Source organism: Natator depressus, chromosome 1, assembly GCF_965152275.1.
Source record: "Natator depressus isolate rNatDep1 chromosome 1, rNatDep2.hap1, whole genome shotgun sequence".
Classification (NCBI taxonomy): Eukaryota; Metazoa; Chordata; order Testudines; family Cheloniidae; genus Natator; species Natator depressus.
The window spans coordinates 242,535,375-242,555,144 of NC_134234.1; the positions used below are offsets into that span (position 1 = coordinate 242,535,375).

At 43.2% G+C, this 19,770-nt stretch overlaps 1 protein-coding gene across 1 annotated transcript in view; it reads right to left on the reverse strand.

Moving 5' to 3' along the window:
- The window catches only part of PKP2 (plakophilin 2), a 55,615-nt gene extending 37,720 nt beyond the window's left edge, over nucleotides 1-17,895 (reverse strand). Inside the window, exons 1-3 of the mRNA XM_074939756.1 lie at nucleotides 17,436-17,895; nucleotides 9,291-9,403; nucleotides 7,234-7,943 (exon numbers count right to left, since the gene is read on the reverse strand). Of these exons, the coding sequence (XP_074795857.1) occupies nucleotides 7,234-7,943; nucleotides 9,291-9,403; nucleotides 17,436-17,652 (1,040 nt within the window). The 5' untranslated portion in view covers nucleotides 17,653-17,895. The remainder of the gene's footprint in view (nucleotides 1-7,233; nucleotides 7,944-9,290; nucleotides 9,404-17,435) is intronic.
- Between the last annotated feature and the right edge of the window lie 1,875 nt (nucleotides 17,896-19,770).

Below are 19,770 nucleotides of genomic sequence, written 5' to 3' on the forward strand. Positions count from 1 at the left end.
GTAAATCAAGATGGCAGAATACCAGCATTCAGCCAGTGTTTTTTTACCAGGCAATTCATAACTAATCAACACTCTTTAGTTATACTTAGACTATGATGCTCTTCCCAGTAACAGGAGAGTTGAGAAAGGTCATGGTATCCATAACTGCCTAACACATGCTTTGGAAAAAATCCCGACAAATGGAGTTGTTATAACATGAAGTGGGTCAGCACATGATAAATCCTGCCAGAATTATGCAACCACACCAGAAGTTCCCAAGTCCCCCTCCTTGTGAGGTGCAGAGCAATCTCCACTTCCACTGACCTTAGGAGGTGCATAGCACCATGAAGGATGGGCCCCATGGGAGGCCAAATGAGAAAGAGTGTTCATTTGTAACTGTCAGGGTTCTCTGATGTTTATTTTTCTCTGCAATACCATTATGATGGCATACACTCACCATGTCCTTCCTTTCTCAGCTGCTCTGTGCATGGAACATCTGCTGCATTGGCCCTTGAGTTTTTTGGGGGGCTTGAAAATTGCTTTTGTTTCAGACAGACAAAATTATTTTCCACTCACTGAATGAAACATACAATTGCCTCACAGGAGCATTCAAAAGTATGTTCCCATTTCCCCCCTAATTGCCAGCACCTTTGCCTGAATGATGACTACGTCAGGCAAAATGTCAAAAGCTGGAAGGAGACGTCACCAGGCCCATGTGTTGTCAATAAAATGTATCTACAGGGGATGTAAGCCAATAAAATGCATACATGTGCATGTGTAGAATTAGGACAGGTAAGGTACATCTCTCATTCCCTTTCACCCCCAGCACATTTCTCTACAATGTAAGCAGAGCTGGCCAGGAAACTGAATTTTAGTTCCATGAAAATTTTTGAGTTTTCAGAAAAGAAATTCATTTTGAATTGGGACAAAAAAAACAAAAAACAAAAATTTTCATGGAACTGAAATCCCGCAATAATTTATTCTGGCAACACCAAAGCATGGTGTTTCCAAAACAAAATATATTCCTGGAATCCCTGGTTGCTTAGCTGATGGTCTGCAGCTGAACCGAGGACTCAGGAAACCCTGGCTGCTCTTGACTGAAATTAACAAGAATCTCCTCAGATCTGCTTGTGCCCACCACTGAATAACATGGTGATACTGACCAGAATCTTGTTGTTAAGATAACAGTGGAAAGCCAGTTGCCATAGGAGCCTGGATGCCTATAGATCACCAAATAGTGAGCTGCCCTGGAGCTGCAGACCCTGGAAGCTCTAGTGTTCCCTGCAGCCTGTGAGCTGAGTGAGGTGGCAGGAAAACAGGCAGGTTTCCAATGGAAAAATGTTGTGTCAGAGTTTCTGACCAACTCTAATTGTAAATTATAATCTATCGCTGCTGGAGGTTCATCAGAAGGCATAAGACGCGATGAGTATGGCTGCAAGAACAGCAAAGGGAAGGAAAACAACCGTGACATCGTAAGAATGGCCATACTGGGTCAGACCAAAGGTCCATCCAGCCCAGTATCCTGTCTTCCGACAGTGGCCAATGCCAGGTGCCCCAGAGGGAGTGAACCTAACAGGTAATGATCAAGTGATCTCTCTCCTGCCATCCATCTCCACCTTCTGACAAACAGAGGCTAGGGACACCATTCCTTACCCATCCTGGCTAATAGCCATTAATGGACTTAACCTCCATGAATTTATCCAGTTCTCTTTTAAACCCTGTTATAGTCCTAGCCTTCACAACCTCCTCAGGCAAGGAGTTCAACAGGATGACTGTGCGTTGAGTGAAGAAGAATTTTTTTTTTTGTTTTAAACCTGCTGCCCATTAATTTCATTTGGTGGCCCCTAGTTCTTATATTATGGGAACAAGTAAATAACTTTTCCTTATTCACTTTCTCCACGCCACTTATGATTTTATAGACCTCTATCATATCCCCCCTTAGTCTCCTCTTTTCCAAGCTGAAAAGTCCTAGCTTCTTTAATCTCTCCTCTTATGGGACCCGTTCCAAACCCCTAATTATTTTAGTTGCCCTTTCTGAACCTTTTCTAATGCCAGTGTATCTTTTTTCAGGTGAGGGGACCACATCTGTACGCGGTATTCAAGATGTGGGCGTACCATGGATTTATATAAGGGCAATAAGATATTCTCCATCTAATTCTCTATCTCTTCTTTAATGATTCCTAACATCCCATTTGCTTTTTTGACTGCAGCTGCACACTGCGTGGATGTCTTCAGAGAACTATCCATGATGACTCCAAGATCTTTCTCCTGATTAGTTGTAGATAAATTAGCCCCCATCATATTGTATGTATAATTGGGGTTATTTTTTCCAATGTGCATTACTTTACACTTATCCACATTAAATTTATTTTGCCATTTTGTTGCCCAATCACTTAGTTTTGTGATTCATCCATATCACAAATGAAATACATTCTTATGTCCTGATGTCTCCACTATGTTTTCATGTATTATGAATCATGCAATCTCCTGTCTTCTCGTCTTCTCTGAATTAGTGTTTTGAACTGATCTATTTAACAGACAGGTGCCAAGGAGTGCTCTTGTAGGACATAGACATCTGCTAGGAATATCCATAATACCTTTTAAAAGGATAGGACAAAAATGAAAGCTGAAGTGAAGGAGAAACTGGAGGAGGGTGTCAAATAGAAGGGAGAAATAGAAACAGACTTATGAGCAAAAAATAATATCAACATGGGTTAGCTTCTCTTGTGCACCAAACTGTGCTTGCCGCCAATTACAGCACCCTGATTCTCATGACTGGCCCTGGCACCAGTGCAATTTAGTGCAGCTGCTGAGGTACTCTAAATTGCAACATTGGTGTAAGGATCTTACAATTGATCAAAATCATACATAATGAACCTGAACAGCACTGAACTGATAAAACTGAATCACATCCCTTCCTCTTACTCCCCTTAATGTGAGCCAGAAAAGTACACCCTTTCCCACTCTTTTTGCTATAAAAGCAGGCCTGATAGCAGGATATGTACATCAGGAACAGCTAATCCATGGCACTGAGATCAGTCAAGAAAGACAAGGTCATGTACTACCCAAAATGAATACACACAACTCCCATTGAAGTCAGTGTAATTCTGCAAGGTGATCTAGAGCAATATGTGGTTCACTGAAAGTCTTTCTTCATGGCTGATATCTGCATTCACCTGTCATACCCCAAAGCCTCCATCCTGTTGTTGTGTACTGCAGTCCTTGCACTAGTCATCATAGAGTAGCTGCGATACACCATTTTGTCTGATAATTTTAAGGTGGCACTCAGCACAAGTAGAATGATGACTCCAGAAGGAACTGCTCTCTAAACAGCTGTGTAACATCAAAGGGCAGCAGCACTCCAGGAAATCTCTAAACCTTTGATATGAGAATGGTTCTGGTGCATCATCCTATTGGCATGTCCAAAAGATAGGGCTAAGTGTCTCTATGCCCTGTGCTCTGAATTCACAGTGTTAGCTAAATATTCTGTAAATGTTTTAAAATGCTTATATTTTATATATAAAGAGTTTAATGATTTTATATCCTCTTGGTTAATCTTTAAAGAGACCGGAGTAGGATTAAATCCTTAAGTTTTAAATAATTTCCTGCACACAGCTGTAAAATACAGTGTGTGCCTTATTATAAGGCTAACTGCTGAAATTTTCTAAGGCTTAATGCTGAAGTTTTTACTCACATCTTAGATTAAGAGATATTTGGGGAAGGGGATTGCTTACTCTGCATGAAATCTTGCCTCCACTGAAGTCAATGACAAAACTCCAGTAAACTTCCATGGAGGCAGGATTTCATCCTCTGTGCCTTACGTGAGTAATGCCCTGATCCTACTCTCATTTATTTAATTAGTGCAGAATCAGACCCCAAAGAGTCAATAAAGTACTACAGAATTGGACTCATAACATTTAATTATCCAGCATTTACTGGAAGAGAAAGACCTATCTGATTCTTCTTCATCTGTGGTGATTACTATTACAGAATAACATTTGTAGGGCCAAATTTTGTTTTTGGTATCACTGATGTAAACCCAGAATAAATCAATTTATGCTCACAGTTTATTGCCTTGACTTCAGTGTACTTACACTACTCAATTTACAATGGTGTACATGAGAGCACAACGTGTCTGGTATCTCTTATACCTAATTCTACTTTATGTTGTGCAGTCTGTAAGAGTAGATGGAGCATGTTAATATGGAATTGAATGAACTGTAAAAAATACTCTACTTAAATGTTATTCACATCTAGAGATTTTTTTTTAATAAGGGTGAATTTGTAGAGTTTGTAATTACTATTTTTGTAGGTGCCTGAACATAACACACCTGCAGAACACAGGTATCTTATTATACACCAGCACCTGTAACAAATCTATTCTTAACTCACTATTTAAAGACAGTTTACATGATTATAATTTATTCTTTACTTTTTGTCTAAGATCAAGTGTACTATCAAATGATACATCTCTTTTCAGGGACTATATCTTGACTATTTGTCTTTTCCAATCTCTAACTAATATGACCCATCATATAGGTTCTTATACTTCGAGTAAATGCCATATCCTTATGGAAATTTAAGGCTAGCTTTTCATAATATGGCTGTAATTCAAAATTGCAGTTTAGGGCATTTGAACATCTAAACTTGGAGCATATAGGTATTTAGATACTCAAGTGACCTATAGGCTTCCCACAATTATTTGTGCCCATAATTTGCGGGTGCAAAAATATAGAGTACCCACAAAAGCTAGGCTGAAAAAATTGGCTGTTAATGGCTACATTTTCAAAGAGGGCCTCAATCTGGCCACTAATTTTGCCTCTGTACTTGAACATGGTCACAATCAGTTATAGGCACAACAACAGAATACACACTTGCAGGTGTGAACAGCAATTTTGCCAACAAGCCTTACAGTCTGACATCTAAATTCTAGTATTTGTGCCCACAATTAATTGCAAACACAAATGTTATTCCAGCACAAAGCTAAAGGATTTTGTTTTGTTTTCAAATTGTGGCCCTTGAAGTGTTGTTACCTGTGGGAGATACAAGCCAAGTTGTTTGCTAACTGGATTTTGGCATTTACTTTTGGGCGTTGCCTTGAAAACTCACCCTCATGTTGTCTAATTGTGAATCGTTTCTGTATTTTGTTCTATGCTGCTCCTCTAATTTTATAAAAAAACCTTCTCTATAAAAATATACTGGTGTCTGGGTAAAGCACTCCTCTTTCCCTTGAATGAGTTTAGTTTGAAACAAGTCCAGAGTTAGGTCATGATTCTGGAAAGCACTTAAGCACGTGTTTAACTTTAAATACATACTTAAGTAAGTGGGACTTAGGCATGGGTGTAAGTGCTTTCATGAATCAAGGCCTTAGTGGAGAAACAAATCCACTTAAATTACCATTCAACAGTTAATAGTAGCTTATACAGGAAAATATAATATAAGGGCCTGATGTGTTCTGCCTGTAGAATCCAAGATGTGGGCTTATGCAGTAGAAATTTCCTCTGGTGTTGGAAGCAAATGATATAAACATGTCCCCAGTCTGTGCACTGCTGGGGGACCTGGAGTCAACCGCTCACATAGTGAATAGAGTCAGCCTGAGAGACCATGGGATCAGGGTACCCAGGAGATGCTCTGATTTACCGTATCTTCTGGGAAGCCTCAGACAGTGGCTGCTTCCCCCAGCAGGACCTTTGAGGGAGGGCAGCAATGGGACTTGTGTCTGCCTTATCTCCGGGATAAATGTCTCTGCTGGAGCAGCTTGACCAAGGGTGAATCAAATCCAGCATTTAACACAACTGGAAGTCATACAATGGAGAAGTGAACTGGCATGGATAAAATAAGAACTGGCCTAAATCTTGAGCTAAAACTTGAACCAACTCCTTCCTCCGCCCCTCCCCCCAAAACACACTTGTTCTGAGTTTTTTGTTTTTTAAAAAAGTGTGGCTAATTTTTATTCTGATTCTTTCATTTCCCTGTGTTTCTGTACTTCCTTGTTCTGACTAGGACCAGAAGTGCCATAACACCTCAAGGCAGACCATTCTCAGAACTGGCCAACTGGACACAGGAAATAAGGAATACTCATGAGAGAGGCTCTTCCTGAGAGTTTTTTAGGACAATTTCGCTGACCAACCAAGGTTCAGATATTTCTTTTCAGGTACAAATAAAATCTGAACTTTTGCATGCATATCCCAACTGAAATGAACAGCAAAACCTTTTAAGTTTCAACCAGTCACTTCCTCATACCTAGTCAGAGGATACATACAGAAATTCAGTTGTCAGCACTGCCTGCTCCATAGCCTCAGTCAGCTTAATCCCTTAACCTTGCCTGCTTTAAAAGAGCATCAGAATCATATCAGGAATTCAGTATTTTTGTTTAAACAGGCTGTATTTTGACTGGAATAATTTTACTGTATGATAACTTGTCCTGACCTGACAACACACAGAACAATGCTCTACTCTGATACTGCAAACCTCAATGGTCTGTACACTTAATTTCTCAGAAAACAAATGATGCTGTAGCTATCTGATCAGAAATGTTCAAGCCCCATAGCAAAACTCCACCAAATAGAATAGCAAACATAAAAAACAACAAAATACAAAAGCAAATAAAGCTTTGGAAAAAAAGGAATTTGAAGGCTACACGTTTGTGGGGAAAAAAGGAAATTCTCTAATTACACTGTTGGTGCTAGCAGAACAATTAACATTTAGATTACATGTACAATAAACCATGAAATAGGAATGTGAAGTATAGTAAACTGTGTAATATTCTTCTCGTTATTAAACCATTTAATCTATATAAGAACAGCCAAATGAACCAGAGCTGAAATGATCTGATCTACCCAACAGCACAAGGCCTGTCAATATGTCATTGCAAGTTAGACTGTAAATTATTCAAGGCAAATAACATGTCTCCCTATATGTTTGACTAGTGCCTAGCACAATGAGACCACAGTCATGAGGCTTTTGGGCACTACAGTATATATAGTTCACAATAATAGTAATAATAATAATTTTCCCTTCTTCCGTCCATTCATCCAAAATAAGAGTCCAAAAAGAAATCATAAAATGACTCTTCCACACTGAAATATTTTAGATTGAGTCAGCTGTTGAGCCACTGGCCAGAAATGCATCTATGCTTTGTGAACTGATGGACTAGGATCATTTCTTTTTTTACTGGGAAACACGTGGGATACAAAATCCGCATGAAAATGTCCAGGTATCTGTGAACTGGAGGAGATTTAGAGTCGGACTTACCCTGGCTGAGATCCACTGGAGACTGCTTTCCCAGTGTGTAAGAGAACATTTTCTGATGATGCTGCCGCCAGAGCTGCAGTCATTGCCATCCTCTTCCCACCTGTTTCGGCAGTAGCACTGGTCCCTGCAGCTGGCTGGGGAGTTTCCCTCACGGACGGCGTGCTTCTGAAGGTACTTTGTTGCCAGCTGGACTTCAGAGACTGCCTGTTCTGAAATCCAGGTTGGGAAGCAACGGGTGCTCTGACTTGCCCCACAGCACTACCTGTAGTCAGGTAGTTCTCTTTCTCTAAGAGGTTGGTCATACTGCGACTGAATCCAGCTTGTGGATATATAGATACACTTGGGCTGGTGGGGGCACTGTCAAAGACTGTGTCATTAAAAGGTTCTCTATGGAACTGGGTTTGATAAATGTGCTCTCTGATTGCAGAATCACGATTACCATGACCAACAATCTCAGAGCGAGCATATCTTGGTGGGACAATAACATTGGATCTCCTGCTATCACCATGCCTTTGAGTGAATCCAACTTGGTTTCCCCTGTTGTAGCGGAAATCATTGTACACATATGCCAGCTTCTCAGGACCTTTCTGAGGAGAAACTTCTAATCTCTTCAGAGGCTGCCTTTGGTACCTTTCTTCCATGGTCTTGTATGAATTATATTGTGTGGCTGTATTCCCCCAGCCATTTCTGTAAGTGATTGGTAAGCTCACCTGTACAAAAGTAGCAAAAAAAGGGACAAAAGTCACCAGAAGAACAGAGCTTTTTTTGTTTTCTTAACTATTATTTTATAATTTGGGTGGATAAAATGTTTTGCCAGTTGCTAGTAGAATAGTACAATAAAACGTGAACTTCAATCAAAGATGCAGATGACAATGGGTTTTATTGCACTTCTTCATTAACCTCCCACTGAAATGAGGAGGGAGTGCATTCTAGTGCTTAGGAGCCCTGGGCTAGGAGTCAAGACTCCTGTGTTTTAGTCCCTGCTCTGCCACCATCTTGAAGTGTTATCCTGGGCAAGTCACTAAATTGAGAGATATTCAAAAGGGCCTCTACATTCTGGGTCATCTCCATTTTTAGGTGTTCAACTTGACACACCCAGAGCTTGATTTTCAAAGACACTGAACACCAACATCTCAAGCTGAAGTTAAACCCTCAGACAGATGAAAGAGGCTATGTCAGTGAAGAGCATTAACAATGATATTCTAGTCAGGTTTGTACATGCAGTCAGCTTATCTGACCTTGCACTGGAGCAGTGATGAACAGCTTTTCTGGCACCAATGGTCATATTGGCAACTTGTCATAATCCCTAAACCACACCTTATTTACATACATGTGCATTAAAAAGTTACTGTGAATTATGAATTTAGGGTGGAGGCCATAGCATCTAGGGGCCAGACTGCAAATTCCTTACTCTTACTGGTGAGGAGCTCGCTCCTCACAGGGATAGTCTCAAAAATGGGAATACTCACCAGTGGAAGGAAGGGGTGCACAATCTAGCTGTAGGATTGGGTCAGGCTCATGGGGTTGGTTGCATTTGTTATTGAAGAAAGATACGTATTTAAGGACAATGGAAGGAACTGCAAGGGGGAAAAGAATGCTTCATTTCAAGAGTCACAGTCCCACACTGTGGTATAGGGAAGCTGCAAGCCATTGTCCCATGCCATCCACTCTCCCTGGTTCTTCCATTTCTACCATCAAAACCATGATATCTCCCTGAGGTTCCTGTGTTACCTCCAGTTCCTTCCCTCAGTGCTCCCTCCTTTCTAGAGATGATACTATTCATTCTGTAATGTGGAGCGGGTGACATGCTGCCCGCAGCTCCCATTGGCCGGGAATGGTGAACCGTGGCCACTGGGAGCTGTGCAAATGTAAACAAATAGTCTGGTGGCCCGCCAGCAGATTGCCTGCATGCCACAGCTTGCTCACCACTGGTTTAAAGAGATTACAGTGTGAACATTTAACATGATAGAAAAAAAACTGAGCCACTGTTTGTGGCAGCAAACAGTCATAAATTTGCAATTCTACATATTTTCAGTTATTTCCTACATTTTCCTCACCTGGAGAGAGGGATAATATGTGACTCCATGTGCAAGTCTTGAAACAAAAGAATTATCAACGGTGTCCTGGTTATAAACATGTTCTGGAACACTGGTGGCCCGATGGAGACCTCCTGTAATTGAAACAAGACTAACGTAAGTACAATCTTATTTTATAATAAAAAGGACAATGTATGTCCAGCCTAAAACCTTGTGGAGCCAAGAAACCCAGCAGGTCTCAATATAATCACACCCCAGCTAGTCAGAGTCCGTTAGTGGTCATGATCTTCTCATGTTGCTCTGGTTTTTCACCTCATGAATCTCTGTTCCCTACTCTGTCTCAGAGTGGGTGAAAGTGTCCCCTACAGGTAACCTTCGGAGTTCTGGGTTCCTGCTTTCTTCCTCCTCCTATTTCATATTCAAACATTCATGAAACACAGAAGCACTTAGATTTCTACCAGACTGTATCAGCCCTTCGCGGAATCACAGATGCTCGAGATGGACTGAATGATCTGGATGACTCTATCTCCCTGCCAATGGAGGAGTAATCTCTACAGTATACTTCCTAATGTTTTATACTTTACATTTGTCCAGGCTGGAACAGTTGCACAATTTCTCATAGTTTAAGAAAAACAAAAAGCCTTTATTGTTTAGGAAGAAGTAGCAAAGAATTTAACAGGAAAAAATATGAATGGAAGCCTTCAGCAAATGTTCCTTCTACTTAATGCCTCTCTCTACTACAATAATTTTAAAAGGGAATGATTTTCTTTGTTTTTAAATGTGAGATTGAGTATGATCCAACTTCTACTGAAACATCTACTCAAACTAGAAGAGAGAAAGTCAGCTAAATGCAAGGGAGAAAAATCCCATTAAGACCTTGTCAAGGTTCCTTCCCCACTCTAAACTCTAGGGTACAGATGTGGGGACCTGCATGAAAAACCCCCTAAGCTTATTTTTACCAGCTTAGGTTAAAACTTCCCCAAGGTACAAACTATTTTACCTTTTGTCCCTGGACCTTATTGCTGCCACCACCAAGCGTCTAACAAATATAACAGGGAAAGAGCCCACTTGGAAACATCTTTCCCCCCAAAATCCCCCCAAGCCCTACACCCCCTTTCCTGGGGAAGGCTTGATAAAAAATCCTCACCAATTTGCAAAGATGAGCACAGACCCAAACCCTTGGATCTTAAGAACAATGAAAAATCAATCAGGTACTTAAAAGAAGAATTTTAATGAAAGAAAAAGTAAACGAATCACCTCTGTAAAATCAGGATGGTAAATACCTTACAGGGTAATCAGATTCAAAACATAGAGAATCCCTCTAGGCAAAACCTTAAGTTACAAAAAGACACAAAAACAAGAATATACATTCAATTCAGCACAACTTATTTTATCAGCCATTTAAACAAAACAGAATCTAACGCATATCTAACTAGATTGCTTATTAACCCTTTACAGGAGTTCTGACCTGTATTCCTGCTCTGGTCCTGGCAAAAGACAACACAGACAGAGAGAACCCTTTGTCCCCCCCCCCACCCCGTTACAGCTTTGAAAGTATCTTGTCTCCTCGTTGCTCATTTTGGTAAGGTGCCAGCAAGGTTGTCTTAGCTTCTTAACCCTTTACAGGTGAAAGGGTTTTTCCTCCGGCCAGGAGGGATTTAAAGGTGTTTACCCTTCCCTTTATATTTATGACAGACCTATACAAATGAAGAAACGTAAGGGAGACATAAAAGGGAACCTAATTCATAACTAACCTACACCCAAAACTGTCCTCCAAAACCTCAGAAGATTTATAGGTCTATTACTCATAAAATTGAATGTGACTTCTTCAGTGAAAGTAATTATATAGTCAGGGCCCTTTTTGATAAGCTATGGTGCCAGATTCACCCATCAATAAAATTGTTAATAACGTAAAGGAGTGTGGACTTTTGTCAATCACTAAAGGAATGGAAATGCCAGATACAGAGTTAAGTAGCCAGTAAAGACACATCAAAGAGATCCAGATTGGTGAAAAGGAGAAACAAAAACGATACAACCGCATTTGCTCCAGCCCCTCAGACAGAGACAAACACCTACAAGATCTCTATCAAGCATTCTTACAACTACAATACCCACCTGCTGAAGTGAAGAAACAGACTGACAGAGCCAGAAGAGTACCCAGAAGTCACCTACTACAGGACAGGCCCAACAAAGAAAATAACAGAACGCCACTAGCTGTCACCTTCAGCCCCCAACTAAAACCTCTCCAACGCATCATCAAGGATCTACAACCTATCCTGAAGAACGACCCCTCACTCTCACAGATCTTGGGAGACAGGCCAGTCCTTGCTTACGGACAGTCCCCCAACCTGAAGCAAATACTCACCAGCAACCACACACCATACAACAGAACCACTAACACAGGAACCTATCCTTGCAACAAAGCCCGTTGCCAACTGTGTCCACATATCTATTCAGGGGACACCATCACAGGGCCTCATCACATCAGCCACACTATCAGAGGCTCGTTCACCTGCACATCTACCAATGTGATATATACCATCATGTGCCAGCAATGCCCCTCTGCCCTGTACATTGGTCAAACTGGACAGTCTCTATGTAAAAGAATAAATGGACACAAATCAGACGTCAAGAATTATAACATTCAAAAACCAGTTGGAGAACACTTCAATCTCTCTGGTCACTCGATTATAGACCTAAAAGTGGCAATTCTTCAACAAAAAAAACTTCAAAAACAGACTCTAACGAGTCTGCTGAATTGGAATTAATTTGCAAACTGGATACAATTAACTTAGGCTTGATGGGAGTGGATGGGTCATTACACAAAGTAAAACTATTTCCCTATGTTTATTCCACCCTCCACCCCAAACTGTTCCTCAGACATTCTTGTCAACTGCTGGAAATGGCCCACCTTGATTATCACTACAAAAGGTTTCCCCTCCCCCCTCCTGCGGGTAACATCTCACCTCAAGTGATCACTCTCGTTACAGTGTGTATGGTAACACCCATTGTTTCATGTTCTCTGTGTATATAAATCTCCCCACTGTATTTTCCACTGAATGCATACGATGAAGTGAGCTGTAGCTCACGAAAGCTTATGCTCAAATAAATTTATTAGTCTCTAAGGTGCCACAAGTACTCCTTTTCTTTTTTTGAGAAATATAAGGGGTTCTAATTTCTTGAAGAGCACATGAAATTGCCACTACTGTTAAATTACACATGTAAACTGAAGGGAGGAATTCCAGACCCATTATTGCATAACATTTTTGATACTGCTATCTCTCTCTGTGATTATAAACTCTCTGCCACTTGGTCTCACTGCAAAACAGAATCTGTTATTTATTTAGACAATCAAAATTTTCATTTGACTGCTTTAGTGCTCAATTTTATTTCTTTCTGACCAAACTTTTAACTTAGAAAGTGACAGCAACTGGTTCAACAGTAGCTGGAACTAATGCCACTTAGTATCTTATATTTAATAATAATATAATAATTTGACAATGGAGATTGTTTATTGGTATTTATCACTGACCAGGTGTTTTTCTTTTAAAATAGAACTGAAGCAGCACTTAATTTTAATCGTATAGCAACTGGAGCAATTCTCATTTGAAGACTAACTATAAATTTTTTCAAGGAACAAAAATGCACATATTTCAAGATGGATTTGAACTTGTAACAAACAAGCAAAAAAGAAGCAGAAAAACACCCACAACAACAAAATGCTTTCAGGCTTCTTTATGCATTATGAAACAGCAAAAAAGGGCACAAACCCAATCTGTTTCTCTTTGTAGGTCACAGTTAAGGCTGAGCTGGAACAATTAGTTTGATGCCTTTTATAGAAAATATACTGTTTGATGCTATACTCCTTGCACACCCAAAACTTCCAGTTCAGTCAATGAAAACTATTAGGGCACAGGGACAATAGGATTGGGCCCTTAGTGCAGTATGTACCATTGATTCCTCTTGACACATGTAGAAACAAAGTGCTTATGTGTTTGCCTAACTTTAAGTGTGTGAAAGCTGGCTACATTGTCGGGCTCAATGGGTAGTGATCAACGGCTCGATGTCTAGTTGGCAGCCGGTATCAAGTGGAGTGCCCCAGGGGTATGTCCTGTGGCCAGTTTTGTTCAACATCTTTATTAATGATCTAAGATAAGGGGAGAGGTAGATAGGCTGAAGGGGAGGGATAGGGTCCAGAGTGACCTAGACAAATTGGAGGATTGGGCCAAAAGAAATCTGATGAGGTTCAACAAGGACAAGTGCAGACTCCTGCACTTAGGACGGAAGAATCCCATGCATTGCTATAGGCTGGGGACCGACCAGCTAAGCAGAAGTTCTGCAAAAAAGGACCTGGGGATTACAGTGGATGAGAAGCTGGATATGAGTCAACAATGTGCCCTTGTTGCCAAAAAGGCTAACGGCATATTGGGCTGCATTAGTAGGAGCATTGCCAGCAGATCAAGGGAAGTGATTATTCCCCTCCATTCAGCTCTGGTGAGGCCACATCTGGAGTATTGCGTCCCGTTTTGGGCCCCCCACTACAGAAAGGATGTGGACGAACTGGAGAGAGTCCAGCGGAGGGCAACAAAAATAATCAGGGGGTTGGGGCACATGACTTACGAGGAGAGGCTGAGGGAACTGGGCTTGTTTAGTCTGCAGAAGAGAAGAGTCGGGGGGGGGGGGCCGGATTTGATAGCAGCCTTCAACTACCTGAAGAGGGGTTCCAAAGAGGATGGAGCTCAGCTGTTCTCAGTGGTGGAAGATGACAGAACAAGGAGCAATGGTCTCAAGTTGCAGTGCGGGAAGTCTTGGTTGGATATTAGAAAACATTATTTCACTAGGAGTGTGGTGAACACTGGAATGGGTTACCTAGGGAGGTGGTGGAATCTCCATTCTTAGAGGTTTTTAAGGCCCAGCTTGACAAAGCCCTGGCTGCGATGATTTAATTGGTGTTGATCCTGCTTTGAGCAGGGTAATGGACTAGATGACCTCCTGAGGTCTCTTCCAACCCTAATCTTCTATGATTGTATGAATAGTCCAGTTATGTGTATGCTTAAGTGGCTTGCTGAACTGGGTCTGCAATGCTTACCAATAGGGCATTTATATCAGAGGAGACTGGGCATTCTCCTTTTGAAGTGCATGAGAGTTTTCCCATTGACTTTAAGGGGTGCAGGATTAGGCATTTGGTGCATATTTAGCCAGTGGTGTTAAAGCAAAGTTTGAAAGGCTTTATAATTCAGGAAGATGGGTGCTTTTTTCCATCTAAAATAGTAGCAAATCTCTGTGGAGGGGGCTTGCCTAAGTATAAAAATTCATATGAAGCAAATCCAGTTTTCTTGGGTCTTTCTGTGTTTTGAGTTGGAAATAACCCAAAGAAGTGTGATAAATTGAGCAGATAAGGAAGAACAACAGTGGTTAAAGTCCTTAGTGGCATAACTAGTGCTCATATCACAGGTATTTTATATATAGGCTTCTTGTTTCTGAAGCCTATTTAAAAAAAAAATATTGGCATTTCAAAAATGCAAAATGTCTGAAATACTTGAATTTTAGATAAACAAAGCAAATACATCCCCCCCCCCCCGCAATATCCCAAATCCACCAGAATTGCAAACAGAGGAATTAGAGAAAGTAGTAGGTCTGGAGGTCTCTTTCAGAGTGTTTTGGGTGTGTTGACATTTGCATTGTCCTAACCCACCCCCATTTGTCAGCTTCAGTTTAAAGAAGCATTTTTCCAAGTCTCAACTCTATTGTCAGCCATAAAATAAAGTAAAATAAAAATGCATTTCAACAGAACAAATGGCAATTGTTAAAATCTTTGGAAGCTTCTTTTATACTCAAGCTCAGAATTTACATATAAACTGTGTTCTGTCTAGAGCTACTGAGCACTTGATTGTGAAACCAAGGGTATGTGATTTTGATGGATGTCTTGCAAAGTTTTTTAACGAAGGTACAGTTGTGACTGCATCCGATTCATTTTTAGTGAATTTTTTTGAGCTGGAAGCCACCAATAGCACTAGATCAGATTTTTTTTTTTTTTTGCTGGGGACAAGACAGCTGGATGAATTATATTTATCCATAAGGGGTACTTTCTCTCATATTTTTATGAAAACAAAAAGATGATAGCTTCAGTACTTAAAACTCAGCTTAAGACTCTTCACATCAATGGAGCATCAGACTATAATAAAGAGTGAGTCAATATTTCTCATCTTTTTACTTAAAAAAACAGGATTAAAGCTTTCATGATTGATCCTTATACCCTCAGCTTTGGGATGCCTCTGTTTTAAAATAAAATCATATTTCCAACACCAATTAATACAAATATAAGGCCATATTATAAGAAAAGCTGAAGGCACCCAGCTCTCAGCGCTTTAGAGGATCAGGTTCTTAGGCCCTGGATCCATGTGGTGTGTAAAGGGTGTGGCTGCATGAATCCAACCCATAGGTCAGAGACTCCTAAAGGTGGGGATTGATACCCTTTTATTTAACTATAAAGCACTACGCACACCAATGCATAGTGTAAATAATAATCTTCTATGGCTGGGATCGGCAACCTTTGACATATGGCCCATCAGGAAAATCCGCTGGTGGGCTAGGGCGATTTGTTTACCGGCAGCATCTGCAGGTTCGTCCGATGGCAGCTCCCACTGGCCACGGTTCACCATTCCAGGCCAATGCGGGCTGCAGGAAGCAGTGCAGGCCGAGGGATGTGCTGGCCGCCGCTTCTCGCAGCCCCCATTGGCCTGGAATGGCGGACCACAGCCAGTGGGAGCTGAGATCGGCCAAACCTGTGGACACTTCAGGTAAACAAACCGTCCCGGCCCGCCATTGGATTTCCCTGATGGGCTGTGGGCCAAAGACTGCCAATCCCTGTTCTATGGTATTATCGTTTCCATGTCTCCTAATCACTCCTTTCCCATGTGTATTTTATTATGCCTCTCCTTTGTTTACTTTTTGTTTGCAGCCTGAAGGCAGGCAAGACATTATTTTCTTTATTCTTTCCATTTTCTTTAGCAAATGGGGACAGTTAGAAAAAATAGTTATTAAGAGAGGATTAAAACAAACACACTGGAATGGTTACAGGATGGCAAAGGAAGAAACAGAGGAGGGATAGCTCAGTGGTTTGAGCATTGGCCTGCTAAACCCAGGGTTGTGAGTTCAATCCTTGAGGGGGGCCATTTGGGGCAAAAATTGGGGATTTGCCCTGCTTTGAGCAGGGGGTTGAACTAGATGACTTCCTGAGGTCCCTTCCAACCCTGATATTCTATGATTCCACACCTGATAAACCAGGAATTCAATGGAGTTATATTACTGTGAAAATACTGTAGCAAGAGAGGAAAATCAGGGCTAATTTATTTAATTAGAAAAGAAAGAGAGAGAGCATTAAAGAAAAAAGAAGAGACACAACTATGATCTTATGGTAAATATTGTAAGAGGCAGGAAAGGCCCATTAGATCACCTCAAGGCCATTTCCCCGAGGACCACTGCAGTTTACAAACACTAAGATAGAGAACATAACCGATACTGAGCTTAATCAAAAGGCCCACGATCTTCAAAAGCACTGATAGAGCATAAATCCCCTTGACTTTCAAATCAGTACTGCGCTCCTAAATCGTTTAGGTACTCCTGGTTACATTTATATAGCGACAATTTCAACTGGAGACATGACACACAGTTGAAAGAAGCCAGAAAAATGGAGAACCTCACAGCTGGTCTTAGCATAACAGCCGATAAGGGGGAAGACAGGCAGAATGGTTTGGGTGGGGGGGGAGAAGAGATTTGTAAGGGAAACATTTGACTCCTGGAGGTGACTGATTCAAACTTTTCTGTAGGCAAGATGGGAATACAGAGAGCCATGGAATATCAGTGTCATCTTCAGGAGGAGCCTTCCTACAGGATAAGGCTGCCTTGTGAGAGAACTGTAAAGAAGAAAGCAAAATGTACGAGAGACTATTGGTATTGTTGTATTAATCTTGGTAAGGAAGAGGGAGGAAGAATCAAAAGAGCAAGGAGAATGAGGAAGAAAAGAAGGGGGGGGGGGGAAGAAGTGGTGAGGAAAGCAAAAAGAATGAGAAGGGAGAAAGGGAGTTGGGGGAAGAAGAGGAAAGAGTGGAGAGAAGGGGAGAGTCAGAACGGGGGAAGGAATCGGGTCCTGCTTGGGTCACTCACCATTTGACAGGGAGCCTCTACTTTTCCTGGCCAGCGTTTGCTGGACCTGCTGCTGGATGCGGAGACTTTTCTCCTCCCCGGCGCGGTTGCCCACGAGCTTCAGCCTGGCCTCGGAGGGCAAAGCCAGGGTGGAACTGTCCAGCTCCTGCATGGTCTGGTGGCCCAGGACGGTGCGGATGTAGCTGTGCTCGACGGCGGAGGAGCCCGGGGTGCCCATGGTGCAGCTGGGGGAAGAAGCTCCAGCAGAGGCGGCGGTGGAGCCTGCTCCCTATGGTCCCTGGCTGAGCAGCCGCCGCCGCCGCCCAACTCCAGCGCCCAGGGCAGGAGGTTACGGGGCTGGGCAGCCAGGGGCTCTGCCACGCCCTCCCCCCAGCGCAGGTAGCAGCTGGCTCCCAGGAGCCGGCCGCCGCGCTCCCTGCTCCTCCCCCTGCCTGGCGACGGCAGCAGGGAGGAGCGCACCCGCTCCTTCGCCCTGGGGGCAGGGCTGCTGGACTTCCCGGGCGTGGGCGCGGGCGCGGGCGCCTCCGATCCCGCACGCCCAGCCGGCCTCGCCCTGCGTTTGCTCAGCGGCAGCTCGGCGTGGCAGGAAGCGCCCGGGTGTGTGGATCTGTGACCGATTTGCTGCAGCGCCCGCAGGGGCAGGACACCAGGCGGGGCGGGCTGAGCCTCTGGCGGGGAGTCCGTGGGCTCAGCCAGGCCGGGGGCGCGTTGTAACAAGCGCTTTATAGCAGGGGAGGGGAAAGAGCAACTTTGCCATGAGTTTTGGTCAGGGCAGAAAGGAGAATTCCCCCCTCCCCCACCAAAGCGTGTAGGTAACTAGGGTGGCCAACTTTCCGACCCCTGCCCCGCCCTCTCTGAGGCCGTGCCCCAGCTCACTCCATCTCCCCTCCCCTGTCGCTTGCTCTCCCCCACCCTCGCTCATTGTCCCCGGGGCTGGGCAAGGGGTTGGGGTGCAGGAGGGAGTTTGGGCTCTAGGGTCGGGGTGCAGGCTCTGGCATGGGGCCAGAAATGAGGGGTTCAGGGTGCAGGTGGCTCTGGGCTGAGGCAGGAGGTTGTGCAAGAGGGGGTTCAGGCTCTAGGAGGTAGTTTGCATGCAGGATGGGGAACAGGAATACAGGATTGGGGTACAGGAAGGAGTGCGGGCTCCAGGGTACGGCTCAGGGCTGAGGCAGGAGGTTGCAGGAGGTCGCTTGGGGTGCAGGCTCTGGGTGGCGCTTATCTCAAGCGGCTCCTGGAAGCAGCCAGCATTTCTCTTTGGCTCCTAGGCAGAGGCTTGGCCAAGTGGCTCTGTGCACTGCCCCAGTCCGCAGGCAGAAAGAAAAGGAGTACTAGTGGCACCTTAGAGACTAACCAATTTATTTGAGCATAAGCTTTCGTGAGCTACAGCTCACTTCATCGGATGCAAGTCCTCAGGCGTTGCCCCCGTAGCTCCCACTGGCTGCAGTTCTCAGCCAATGGGAGCTGTGGAACCGGCACTTGGGACAGGGACAGCATGCAGAGCCCCAGTGGCTGCTCTGATGCTTTGGGGGACGCATGGACATGCCAGCTGCTTCCAGGAGCCACGTGGAGCCAGGGCAGGCAGGGAGCCTGTGTTAGCCCCGCTGCCGACCGGACTTTTAATAGACTTTTAACTAAATGGCTCTGGAGCCACCAGGGTCCCATGTCGACCAGGCGTTTCAGTCGAAAACTGGATGCCTGGCAACCGTATAGGCTGCAGACTAGCTCTTCTGGCCCAGTAGCACCAAGTGTGCCCCCACATGAGCAATACAGTAATTATGCCCAATAACAGGTCTCCGTCAAAGTTTGTAGTGTAGACGGGGCCTAGAACAACAGCTTGAATTACAGATGTAGAATTTTTGACATACACTGCCATACACCCGTGTGGCTGGGCTGCACCAATTTATCTAATCTGGTTTTAACTCACACCTGTTGTTATTTTGGTAAAAGTCTGTGGCCTAATCTACATTTTAAAAAGTTATGCCAGCATAGCTATGTCTGTTAGGAATGTGAAAAAAAATAAATCATACTCCCAATCAACATAGATGCTAGCAAAAGGCCAGGTGTAGACACAGCTTGTACCAGCAAAAAAGACCTTTTTCCAGTGTAGTGCGTGGGCACATATTTTAGAATAAAAGTGTCCTAGTTTGATTTCAACATAAAACCACATCTAGTAATACAGACCTACACTGTCACATGCGTTAGTGCAGGGGGCTGGACTTGATGACCTCTGGAGGTCCCTTCTAGACCTACGTTTCTATGATTCTATGCTCGCTCACACATTCAGACAACCAGCCATCAAGGCACATTTGCAAATGCAAATACTGCTAGGCACACC